This window comes from Coregonus clupeaformis, chromosome 17 (assembly GCF_020615455.1).
Source record: "Coregonus clupeaformis isolate EN_2021a chromosome 17, ASM2061545v1, whole genome shotgun sequence".
Taxonomy (NCBI): Eukaryota; Metazoa; Chordata; class Actinopteri; order Salmoniformes; family Salmonidae; genus Coregonus; species Coregonus clupeaformis.
Window position 1 is genome coordinate 6758877 of NC_059208.1, and position 13758 is coordinate 6772634.

Below are 13758 nucleotides of genomic sequence, written 5' to 3' on the forward strand. Positions count from 1 at the left end.
AACTATCATGGTCCAAACACACCAAGACAGTCGTGAAGAGGGCACGACAAAGCCTATTCCCCTCAGGAGACTAAAAAGATTTGGCATGGGTCCTCAGATCCTCAAAAAATTCTACAGCTGCACCATCGAGAGCATCCTGACTGGTTGCATCACCGCCTGGTATGGCAACTGCTTGGCCTCTGACCGCAAGGCACTACAGAGGGTAGTGCGTGACGGCCCAGTACATCACTGGGGCAAAGCTCCCTGCCATCCAGGACCTCTATACCAGGCGGTGTCAGAGGAAGGCCCTCAAAATTGTCAAAGACTCCAGCCACCCTAGTCATAGACTGTTCTCTCTGCTACCGCACGGCAAGCGGTACCGGAGTGCCAAGTCTAGGTCCAAAAGACTTCTCAACAGCTTCTACCCCCAAGCCATAAGACTCCTGAACAGCTAATCATGGCTACCCGGACTATTTGCACTGCCCCCCCACCCCATCCTTTTTACGCTGCTGCTACTCTGTTAAGTATTTATGCATAGTCACTTTAACTCTACCCACATGTACATATTACCTCAACTACCTCAACTAGCCGGTGCCCCGCACATTGACTCTGCAACGGTACCCCCCTGTATATATAGCCTCCCTACTGTCACTTTATTTTACTGTATATATAGCCTCCCTACTGTCACTTTATTTTACTTCTGCTCTTTTTTTCTCAACACTTTTTTGTTGTTGTTGTTTTATTCTTACTTTTTTTGTTTAAAATAAATGCACTGTTGGTTAAGGGCTGTAAGTAAGCATTTCACTGCAATGTCTGCACCTGTTGTATTCGGCGCATGTGACCAATAAAATTTGATTTGATTTGATTTGATTTGATGCCGTTTAACAAATTACCTTTTAAGAATCTGTTAATACATTGAGAAGATATCTCGTGGGATCCCTTTGAAACCAATACATCAACACTTCTTGTTGGTATAAGACTGTAACCTACTTTATGGTGAGTAGTGTACTGAATATTCTTTCAGATTTGGTTCGAGAGAAGGGATTCTTTCAATGTGATTCATAAAGACAATGAAACACCTTGATAAGTTCAAGATAAGTTCACAGCCAGGACTGTACTGTATGTTAAAATCAAACCAATAGCAGAGGACTCTCCTCCTATAAGAAGACCGATTGTTTACCCCAGCTCTGTTAAAACCAGTGTATCCATGATATAAGAATAGAAAACACAGGAGCTAGTACAATCATGCAGTCAGTTGTACAACCATGTAATCGCTGCAGTTGAAATAAGGACATGAGTGTGTGTGTAAGAGTGTGTGCAGGCTGTTGAGGCTCCACAGCAGCACTGTACTGGCAAGCCACTCCCACTTCTACTGCAGCCATTCTGCTCATCACATCAGTTTCCTTGGCAACTTCAAAAGGAATGGTGTGTGTGTGTGTCTCTCGAATTGCATCCCTCTACAACCCCAACAGTAAACCACAGCTCTGACAGAGCGGGTGGGTCATTTAAATTTAAACCACGCACCACAGGTGGACTACAGTTTTAACTACAAGTTTGACTTTTGAGTGGTAACGGCTAACTACGTGACACAACTGTTGATGTGCAACATTTTGTCAGAACATATTGCAGATGTCAGCTGGATACAAGGGAGAGAGAGAGAGAGAGAGAGATAGAGAGAGAGAGAGAGAGAGAGCGAGAGAGAGGTAGGTAGGTAGAGAGAGAGAGAAACTGCAGAGCTTTGGGGATCCCAGCTCTGCAAAGTAACACAAAGAGAAAAGACATGAAAGCATAAAAGCTGAAGAGCCAAAAGACAATGACCAATGACCTCTAACGCTGCCGAGAGGACAGGAGGAGTCACCAGGGGAGTGAGAGGGAGAGATAGAGAGTGAGAGAGGGAGGGAGAGACAGAGAGAGAATGTGTGAGAGGGAAAGAGAGCCATAGAGACAGTGAGAGAGAGAGACAGAAAGAGAGAGAGAGAGAGACACAGATGGAGGGAAAGTACATCAAATTAATGACTGGTTTAAAAACAGCATGAAAGCATGCGTGTGTGTGCATATGTTTGTGCGTTTTGTCTGACCCCTGACCTTTAGTATTACAGGTCTTGGAGGCGACCTCCAGTGTCTCCAGGTCTTCAGAGCCGATGTTCTCCAGAGTGATGGTCAGATGCTGGGTCTCTCCGTTAAACAGCTGGACAGACACACTGCTGGACAACTCCTCTTTAGAGGGCTGGAGGGGGTGGGCCGACCTGGAGACAGATACAGGAGGGTTAAAACAAGTCTTCAGACTAGGGCTAAGAGATAAACTGAAATGTCGGTTATTTGTCTGTTTTTAAACAACTAATTGACCGACATCGGTTCAATTATTTGAATTCCATTTTGTTCTTTTTTTGTGAGCTCAATGCACAGTTTCTCAAGAGATATATCAGATCAAGCGATGTAGTAGGGAGTTGTAGTTTGCAACAGGCCAATATTCTATATAGTTTAGCGCATAAAACGTGGTAAGTAAGTCATTACAATGACCATAATCCATTGCGCGCCTACTTGTCCTGTCTGTGTGGGGCAGACACGGAGAGGGAGAGAAGAGACAGAAGACGCGCGATCGAGAGGGATAGAGAGCAGCTGCTTTGAGAGGTACAGTGGGGAAAAAAAGTATTTAGTCAGCCACCAATTGTGCAAGTTCTCCCACTTAAAAAGATGAGAGAGGCCTGTAATTTTCATCATAGGTACACGTCAACTATGACAGACAAAATGTGGGAAAAAAATCCAGAAAATCACATTGTAGGATTTCTAATGAATTTATTTGCAAAATATGGTGGAAAATAAGTATTTGGTCAATAACAAAAGTTTCTCAATACTTTGTTATATACCCTTTGTTGGCAATGACACAGGTCAAACGTTTTCTGTAAGTCTTCACAAGGTTTTCACACACTGTTGCTGGTATTTTGGCCCATTCCTCCATGCAGATCTCCTCTAGAGCAGTGATGTTTTGGGGCTGTCGCTGGGCAACACAGACTTTCAACTCCCTCCAAAGATTTTCTATGGGGTTGAGATCTGGAGACTGGCTAGGCCACTCCAGGACCTTGAAATGCTTCTTACGAAGCCACTCCTTCATTGCCCGGGCGGTGTGTTTGGGATCATTGTCATGCTGAAAGACCCAGGATTATAATTATTATAATTTATTTGTAGGGGTTGATACATTTTTTGTTAGGGCAAATCAAGTCTGAAATCTGTAAGTGGAAATTACAAACTTTAGAAGCCTTTGTAAACCAAATATACCAAATATACCAAAAAGAAAGTTAATTATCCATATCAAAAGTAGTTGTGCAAACAAACACCACATCCCAGTAGTACACCGTTATGAGGAAGTGATGTGCCCATCATACTTATTTTCCACCATAATTTACAAATTAATTAATTTAAAATCCTACAATGTGATTTTCTGGATTTTTTTTCCTCATTTTGTCTGTCATAGTTGACGTGTACCTATGATGAAAATTACAGGCCTCTCTCATCTTTTTAAGTGGGAGAACTTGCACAATTGGTGGCTGACTAAATACTTTTTCCCCCCACTGTATATACAGTGGGGAGAACAAGTATTTGATACACTGCCGATTTTGCAGGTTTTCCTACTTACAAAGCATGTAGAGGTCTGTCATTTTTATCATAGGTACACTTCCACTGTGAGAGATGGAATCTAAAACAAAAATCCAGAAAATCACATTGTATGATTTTTAAGTAATTAATTTGCATTTTATTGCATGACATAAGTATTTGATACATCAGAAAAGCAGAACTTAATATTTGGTACAGAAACCTTTGTTTGCAATTACAGAGATCATACGTTTCCTGTAGGTCTTGACCAGGTTTGCACACACACTGCAGCAGGGATTTTGGCCCACTCCTCCATACAGACCTTCTCCAGATCCTTCAGGTTTCGGGGCTGTCGCTGGGCAATACGGACTTTCAGCTCCCCTCCAAAGATTTTCTATTGGGTTCAGGTCTGGAGACTGGCTAGGCCACTCCAGGACCTTGAGATGCTTCTACGGAGCCACTCCTTAGTTGCCCTGGCTGTGTGTTTCGGGTCGTTGTCATGCTGGAAGACCCAGCCACGACCCATCTTCAATGCTCTTACTGAGGGAAGGAGGTTGTTGGCCAAGATCTCGCGATACATGGCCCCATCCATCCCCCCCGCAATACGGTGCAGTCGTCCTGTCCCCTTTGCAGAAAAGCATCCCCAAAGAATGATGTTTCCACCTCCATGCTTCACGGTTGGGATGGTGTTCTTGGGGTGGTACTCATCCTTCTTCTTCCTCCAAACACGGCGAGTGGAGTTTAGACCGAAAAGCTATATTTTTTTCTCATCAGACCACATGACCTTCTCCCATTCCTCCTCTGGATCATCCAGATGGTCATTGGCAAACTTCAGACGGGCCTGGACATGCGCTGGCTTGAGCAGGGGGACCTTGCGTGCGCTGCAGGATTTTAATCTATGACGGCGTAGTGTGTTACTACGCCGTCTACTATTTTCTGGATTTTTGTTTTAGATTCCGTCTCTCACAGTGGAAGTGTACCTATGATAAAAATTACAGACCTCTACATGCTTTGTAAGTAAGAAAACCTGCAAAATCGGCAGTGTATCAAATACTTGTTCTCCCCACTGTATATATATATACACATATATACACAGTGAGGGAAAAAAAAGTATTTGATCCCCTGCTGATTTTGTATGTTTGCCCACTGACAAAGAAATGATCAGTCTATAATATTAATGGTAGGTTTATTTGAACAGTGAGAGACAGAATAACAACAACAAAAATCCAGAAAAATGAGGGGAATAAGGATTTGACCCCTCTGCAAAACATGATTTAGTACTTGGTGGCAAAACCCTTGTTGGCAATCACAGAGGTCAGACGTTTCTTGTAGTTGGCCACCAGGTTTGCACACATCTCAGGAGGGATTTTGTCCCCCTCCTCTTTGCAGATCTTCTCCAAGTCATTAAGGTTTCGAGGCTGATGTTTGGCAACTCGAACCGTCAGCTCCCTCCACAAATGTTCTATGGGATTAAGGTCTGGAGACTAGCTAGGACACTCCAGGACCTTAATGTGCTTCTTCTTGAGCCACGCCTTTGTTGCCTTGGCCGTGTGTTTTGGGTCATTGTCATGCTGGAATACCCATCCACGACCCATTTTCAATGCCCTGGCTGAGGGAAGGAGGTTCTCACACAAGATTTGACGGTACATGGCCCCGTCCATCGTCCCTTTGATGCGGTGAAGTTGTCCTGTCCCCTTAGCAGAAAAACACCCCCAAAGCATAATGTTTCCACCTCCATGTTTGACGGTGGGGATGGTGTTCTTGGGGTCATAGGCAGCATTCCTCCTCCAAACACGGCGAGTTGAGTTGATGCCAAAGAGCTCCATTTTGGTCTCATCTGACCACAACACTATCACACAGTTCTCCTCTGAATCATTTAGATGTTCATTGGCAAACTTCAGACGGGCATGTATATGTGCTTTCTTGAGCAGGGGGACCTTGCGGGCGCTGCAGGATTTCAGTCCTTCACGGCGTAGTGTGTTACCAATTGTTTTCTTGGTGACTATGGTCCCAGCTGCCTTGAGATCATTGACAAGATCCTCCCGTGTAGTTCTGGGCTGATTCCTCACCGTTCTCATGATCATTGCAACTCCACGAGGTGAGATCTTGCATGGAGCCCCAGGCCAAGGGAAATTGACAGTTATTTTGTGTTTCTTCCATTTGCGAATAATCGCACCAGCTGTTGTCACCTTCTCACCAAGCTGCTTGGCGATGGTCTTGTAGCCCATTCCAGCCTTGTGTAGGTCTACAATCTCGTCCCTGATATCATTGGAGAGCTCTTTGGTCTTGGCCATGGTGGAGAGTTTGGAATCTGATTGATTGATTGCTTCTGTGGACAGGTGTCTTTTATACAGGTAACAAACTGAGATTAAGAGCACTCCCTTTAAGAGTGTGCTCCTAATCTCAGCTCATTACCTGTATAAAAGCAACCTGGGAGCCAGAAATCTTTCTGATTGAGAGGGGGTCAAATACTTATTTCCCTCATTAAAATGCAAATCAATTTATAACATTTTTTAAATGCTTTCTTCTGGATTTTTTTGTTGTTATTCTGTCTCTCACTGTTCAAATAAACCTACCATTAAAATTATAGACTGATCATTTCTTTGTCAATGGGCAAACGTACAAAATCAGCAGGGGATCGAATACTTTTTTCCCTCACTGTATATATATACAGTGGGGAGAACAAGTATTTGATACACTGCCGATTTTGCAGGTTTTCCTACTTACAAAGCATGTAGGGTTCTGTCATTTTTATCATAGGTACACTTCAACTGTGAGAGACGGAATCTAAAACAAAATCCAGAAAATCACATTGTATGATTTTTAAGTAATTAATGTGCATTTTATTGCATGATATAAGTATTTGATACATCAGAAAAGCAGAACTTAATATTTGGTACAGAAACCTTTGTTTGCAATTACAGAGATCATACGTTTCCTGTAGGTCTTGACCAGGCTTGCACACACTGCAGCAGGGATTTTGGCCCACTCCTCCATACAGACCTTCTCCAGATCCTTCAGGTTTCGGGGCTGTCGCTGGGCAATACGGACTTTCAGCTCCCTCCAAAGATGTTCTATTGGGTTCAGGTCTGGAGACTGGCTAGGCCACTCCAGGACCTTGAGATGCTTCTTACGAAGCCACTCCTTCATTGCCCGGGCGGTGTGTTTGGGATCATTGTCATGCTGAAAGACCCAGCCACGTTTCATCTTCAATGCCCTTGCTGATGGAAGGAGGTTTTCACTCAAAATCTCACGATACATGGCCCCATTCATTCTTTCCTTTACACAGATCAGTCGTCCTGGTCCCTTTGCAGAAAAACAGCCCCAAAGCATGATGTTTCCACCCCCTTGCTTCACAGTAGGTATGGTGTTCTTTGGATGCAACTCAGCATTCTTTGTCCTCCAAACACGACGAGTTGAGTTTTTACCAAAAAGTTATATTTTGGTTTCATCTGACCATATGACATTCTCCCAATCCTCTTCTGGATCATCCAAATGCACTCTAGCAAACTTCAGACGGGCCTGGACATGTACTGGCTTAAGCAGGGGGACACGTCTGGCACTGCAGGATTTGAGTCCCTGGCGGCGTAGTGCGTTACTGATGGTAGGCTTTGTTACTTTGGTCCCAGCTCTCTGCAGGTCATTCACTAGGTCCCCCCGTGTGGTTCTGGGATTTTGCTCACCGTTCATGTGATCATTTTGACCCCACGGGGTGAGATCTTGCGTGGAGCCCCAGATCGAGGGAGATTATCAGTCTTCCATTTCCTAATAATTGCTCCCACAGTTGATTTCTTCAAACCAAGCTGCTTACCTATTGCAGATTCAGTCTTCCCAGCCTGGTGCAGGTCTACAATTTTGTTTCTGGTGTCCTTTGACAGCTCTTTGGTCTTGGCCATAGTGGAGTTTGGAGTGTGACTGTTTGAGGTTGTGGACAGGTGTCTTTTATACTGATAACAAGTTCAAACAGGTGCCATTAATACAGGTAACGAGTGGAGGACAGAGGAGCCTCTTAAAGAAGAAGTTACAGGTCTGTGAGAGCCAGAAATCTTGCTTGTTTGTAGGTGACCAAATACTTATTTTCCACCATAATTTGCAAATAAATTCATTAAAAATCCTGCAATGTGATTTTCTGGATTTTTATTTCTCATTTTGTCTGTCATAGTTGACGTGTACCTATGATGAAAATTACAGGCCTCTCTCATCGCACAATTGGTGGCTGACTAAATACTTTTTTCCTCCACTGTATGTGATCAAGAAGGAGGGTGCCATGGCGAGTGATGGTCCAGAGGAGATAGGCATCGTCTTAGAGGGTGCCCAAGTGATCACCGTTCTGGGCAGTGTTGCACAGGTTTATGCCATTCTTCTTGGCATGACATATGCTCTGAATTTCAGCTACCCCAAAAAGCTAAAGTACAGCATTCCAGAAACTGTTTGCGGTGCTGGACTGCTCAAAGTCAAGATGACAGCCCTCAAGAATAAATTACTGTCTTAAGCAGAATGACAGCCCAGAGGACAATTGTCATAGACTGAATGTCAGGGTTACTTTGTCACACCTTCGTAGTTAAGCACTGAGGAGCCTCTGGAACTTTTATCTCCCTTCATTTGTTATAGGGCATAGAATCTGTGCTGGGACTAGCCTCTGCCTACCGACGGATGGTGACCGAGAGGCGGGGCTCGAGCACATTGCGATTTAAAAGGTTCACTGCCACAGTATTTAAGTTGTGTTTTGTATACAAATATAAAAAATATATGTTTTTAATTAAGGATATCATTGTAAAATGTCATGTCAAGTTTGTTCCCATACAGTTGACATTTCAATAAGTGTAACAATTTTTACCAACACTTTACCACATGTTTGGTTGTTATGACATCACAATGCTACCTGCATCACTGATAGTCTACCTACAAAGCCTTGTAGTTTATTTTGAACGGATTTCTATTGGGAACTTTTCAAAAAAAGACTCTAAACTAGACAATTTATGGTTTAAAAAACATATTACACAAGTAATATAGGTGGCATCCATCGGCAGTGTTTGTGAACAGAGAAATGTTACAGGAAGACACTAGTAAAAGTGTTTAGATTACATGATTTTTGGTGTCGTCATCTCTTATTATTTATTTTTTTGCCTTGTAGGCAACATTTTAGTTAGAAAAATATCACACAGTGCAAACACAAGCTATTTGAGCCTCCATGAGCCCCCAATTTTTGTAGTTATCCATGGTTACTATGAGAATATTTTGGTCCTCATGAAGTCTATGGAGTTGAAGCTCCATTCTATCTCTTCTAAGTAGATGGTTCTGCCCACAGATATCCTATTATTGCTAGTGTTAATGTTCTAGTTCCTAATTCTAGGGTTTTGCCTATCTGCAGCAATCAGGACGTACCTGCAATGTTGATTGCAATTCTGTAATTTATCAACTAATAATTTGAGAATCATTGCTGCTGCTTTTGTACTGCTTTTGTACTGTTTAATAAGAACTGTTTTGCAAACCGTTGATGTTTAAATAAATGGTTTTCAAGGATTCCTGGTGTCCTGATACCTTTTCTCTTAAGTGATCTGATCGAGTAAATCCAAAAGTACAATTGTGAACCTTTCTGAGTTGGTCTAAATTAATATATAATGTAACAATGAGTATATAATAGGATCAATCATTCAGCTAAAATAACACAATGTCATGGATCTATTCGAGTTTAATCAACTTAATATCATCTTTTTATCATCTTTACTCAATTTATTTGACCACATCCAAACAACTTACTCAAGCTTATCTACTCATTCCAAGGTTTATCTTTATTTTTACTATTTTCTACATTGTATAATAATAGTGAAAACATAAAAACCATGAAACAACACATATGGAATCATGTAGTAACAAATAAGTGTTAAACAAATCAAAATATATTTTACATTTTATATTCTTCAAAGTAGCCACCCTTTGCCTTGATGACAGATTTGCACACTTGGCATTCTCTCAACAGGTTTCACCTGGAATGCTTTTCCAACAGTCTTGAAGGACTTCCAACATATGCTGAGCACTTGTTGGCTGCTTTTCCTTCACTCTGTGGTACAACTCATCCCAAACCATCTCAATTGGGTTGAGGTCGGGTGATTGTGGAGGCCAGGTCATCTGATGCAGCACTCTATCACTCTCCTTCTTGGTAAAATAGCCCTTACACAGCCTGGAGGTGTGTTGGATCATTGTCCTGTTGAAAAACAAATGATAGTCCCACTAAGCGCAAACCAGATGGGATGGCATATCGCTGCAGAATGCTGTGGTAGCCATGCTGGTAAAATGTGCCTTGAATTCTAAATAATCACAGTGTCACCAGCAAAGCATATTTCCACTGGTCTAATGTCCATTGCTCGTGTTTCTTGGCCCAAGCAAGTCTCTTCTTCTTATTGGTGTCCTTTAGTAGTGGTTTCTTTACAGCAATTCGACCATGAAGGCCTGATTCATGCAGTCTCCTCTGAACAGTTGATGTTGAGATGTGTCTGTTACTTGAACTCTGGGAAGCATTTATTTGGGCTGCAATTTCTGAGGCTGGTAACTCTAATGAACTTATCCTCTGCAGCAGAGGTAACTCTGGGTCTTCCTTTCCTGTGGAGGTCCTCATGAGAGCCAGTTTCATCATAGCGCTTGATGGTTTTTGCGACTGCACCTGAAGAAACGTTCAAAGTTCTTGACATTTTCCGGATTGACTGACCTTCATGTCTTAAAGTAATGATGGACTGTCGTTTCTCTTTGCTTTTTTGAGCTATTCTTGCCATAATATGGACATGGTCTTCTACCAAATAGGGCAAGCTTCTGTATACCACTACTACCTTGTCACAACACAACTGATTGGCTCAAACGCATTAAGGAAAGAAATTCCACAAATTAACAAGGCAGAAATGTTTATTGAAATGCATTCCAGGTGACTACCTCATGAAGCTGGTTGAGAGAATGCCAAGATTGTGCAAAGCTGTCATCAAGGCAAAGGGTGGCTACTTTGAACAATCTCAAATATAAAATATATTTTGATTTTCTTAACACTTTTTTGGTTACTACATGATTCCATATGTGTTATTTCATAGTTTTGATGTATTCACTATTATTCTACAATGTAGAGAATAGTAAAAATAAAGAAAAACCCTGGAATGAGTAGGTGTGTCCAAACTTTTGACTGGTGCTGTATATCTACTCAATAATATTCTGTGTAATTTTGTTGCCCATAATATTTGAGTAGATTCAACAAATCATCTTTTACAGTGTAGTGTGTCTAGACACACTGCTCCACAGGAGGTCAGGGACTTTCACTCTATGTCTTGATATTGGCCACTGCACGCAAATCTACACACACACGATGCTATCTTGAGCACGAGCGCTAGCAGGCACACTAAAATAAAGAAACACACATTCACGGCCCTGGCCATTGGGAAAAAGAACCAGAAGTGAACGAAAATGAGATGCCAAAGAAAAGGAGGACGAAGAGAGAGAAAAATTGTTTGATTACAGCAAAAGATTACAACTGGGACGAGCACAACAAGGTCTTATTCTGAACAAGGTACAATGAGGTACTGAGGGAAGCTGAGTGGCCAAATCATAGAGGACCAAGACGGGTGGTGATTTGAACAAAGAGGTCCATTTAGTCCCTGCCATGTAAGTTATTACTTCAAATTGAATAAAAACAAAAATCTAGAGAATTGGATTTCAATTGTCCACTTTGTGCATGTGCTATTACTGAAGCTGACTGACTCTGTTGGGTACTGGAATCAATACAACAGCCAGTCTCAGAATTATGTCTGTATTGTATTGTTATTGTCCAGCAGCAATCGACTAGGCTGAAGGGAAAGCATATCTATCCAACTATCTTTCTCCCTAATAAGATACAGAACCTGTAATTATCAATGTATAAATAATGACTTAAGTTCTTAGTAACCTAATTTCTACCAGCATGTTAAATGTGCAACCAGAGGAAAAAAAACTCTAGACCACCTTTACTCCACACACAGAGACGCATACAAAACTCTCCCTCGCCCTCCATTTGGCAAATCTGACCATAACTCTATCCTCCTGATTCCTGCTTATAAGCAAAAACTAAAGCAGGAAGCACCAGTGACTCGGTTAATAAAAAAGTGGTCAGATGACGCTGATGCTAAGCTACAGGACTGTTTTGCTAGCACAGACTGGAACATGTTCCGGGATTTTTCAGACAGCATTGAGGAGTACACCACATCAGTCACTGGCTTCATCAATAAGTGCATCGATGATGTCGTCCCCACAGTGACCGTACGTACATACCCCAACCAGAAGCCATGGATTAAAGGAAACATCCGCACTGAGCTAAAGGGTAGAGCTGCCGCTTTCAAGGAACGGGACTCTAACCCGGACGCTTATAAGAAATCCCGCTATGACCTCTGACGAACCATCAAACAGGCAAAGAGTCAATACAGGACTAAGATTGAATCGTACTACACTGGCTCCGACGCTCGTCGGATGTGGCAGGACTTGAAAACTATTACAGACTACAAAGGGAAGCACAGCCGCGAGCTGCCCAGTGACACAAGCCTACCAGACGAGCTAAACCACTTCTATGCTCGCTTCGAGGCAAGCAACACTGAAGCATGCATGAGAGCACCAGCTGTTCCGGATGACTATGTGATCACGCTCTCCATAGCCGATGTGAGTAAGACTTTTAAGCAGGTCAACATTCACAAGGCCGCAGGGCCAGACGGATTACCAGGACGTGTACTCCGAGCATGTGCTGACCAACTGGCAAGTGTCTTCACTGACATTTTCAACATGTCCCTGACTGAGTCTGTAATACCAACATGTTTCAAGCAGACCACCATAGTCCCCGTGCCCAAGGACTCTAAGATAACCTGCCTAAATGACTACCGACCCGTAGCACTGACGTCTGTAGCCATGAAGTGCTTTGAAAGGCTGGTCATGGCTCACATCAACAGCATTATCCCAGAAACCCTAGACCCACTCCAATTTGCATACCGCCCCAACAGATCCACAGATGATGCAATCTCTATTGCACTCCACACTGCCCTTTCCCACCTGGACAAGAGGAACACCTACGTGAGAATGCTATTCATTGACTACAGCTCAGCATTCAACACCATAGTGCCCTCTAAGATCATCACTAAGCTAAGGATCCTGGGACTAAACACCTCCCTCTGCAACTGGATCCTGGACTTCCTGACGGGCCGCCCCCAGGTGGTAAGGGTAGGTAACAACACATCTGCCACACTGATCCTCAACACGGGGCCCCTCAGGGGTGCGTGCTCAGTCCCCTCCTGTACTCTCTGTTCACCCATGACTGCATGGCCAGGCACGACTCCAACACCATCATTAAGTTTGCCGACAACACAACAGTGGTAGGCCTGATCACCGACAACGATGAGACAGCCTATAGGGAGGAGGTCAGAGACCTGGCCGTGTGGTGCCAGGACAACAACCTCTCCCTCAACGTGACCAAGACAAAGGAGATGATTGTGGACTACAGGAAAAAAAAGAGGACTGAGCACGCCCCCATTCTCATCGACGGGCTGTAGTGGAACAGGTTGAGAGCTTCAAGTTCCTTGGTGTCCACATCACCAACAAACTATCATGGTCCAAACACACCAAGACAGTCGTGAAGAGGGCACGACAAAGCCTATTCCCCCTCAGGAGACTGAAAAGATTTGGCATGGGTCCTCAGATCCTCAAAAGATTCTACAGCTGCACCATCGAGAGCATCCTGACTGGTTGCATCACCGCCTGGTATGGCAACTGCTTGGCCTCCGACCGCAAGGCACTACAGAGGGTAGTGCGTACGGCCCAGTACATCACTGGGGCCAAGCTTCCTGCCATCCAGGACCTCTATGCCAGGCGGTGTCAGAGGAAGGCCCTCAAAATTGTCAAAGACTCCAGCCACCCTAGTCATAGACTGTTTTCTCTGCTACCGCACGGCAAGCGGTACCGGAGTGCCAAGTCTAGGTCCAAAAGACTTCTCAACAGCTTCTACCCCCAAGCCATAAGACTCCTGAACAGCTAATCATGGCTACCCAGACTATTTGCACTGCCCCCCACCCCATCCTTTTTACGCTGCTGCTACTCTGTTAATTATTTATGCATAGTCACTTTAACTCTACCCACATGTACATATTACCTCAACTACCTCAACTAGCCGGTGCCCCCGCACATTGACTCTGCAAC

At 43.4% G+C, this 13758-nt stretch overlaps 1 protein-coding gene across 2 annotated transcripts in view; it reads right to left on the minus strand.

Annotated features, from left to right (window-relative positions):
* LOC121586524 (trafficking protein particle complex subunit 9-like) overlaps positions 1 to 13758 on the minus strand; it is a 349081-nt gene that overhangs the window by 256325 nt on the left and 78998 nt on the right. For both annotated transcript variants that reach the window (XM_041903274.2, XM_041903273.2), the window contains one exon: positions 2065 to 2225. In XM_041903274.2, coding sequence (XP_041759208.1) covers positions 2065 to 2225 — 161 coding nt within the window. The remainder of the gene's footprint in view (positions 1 to 2064; positions 2226 to 13758) is intronic.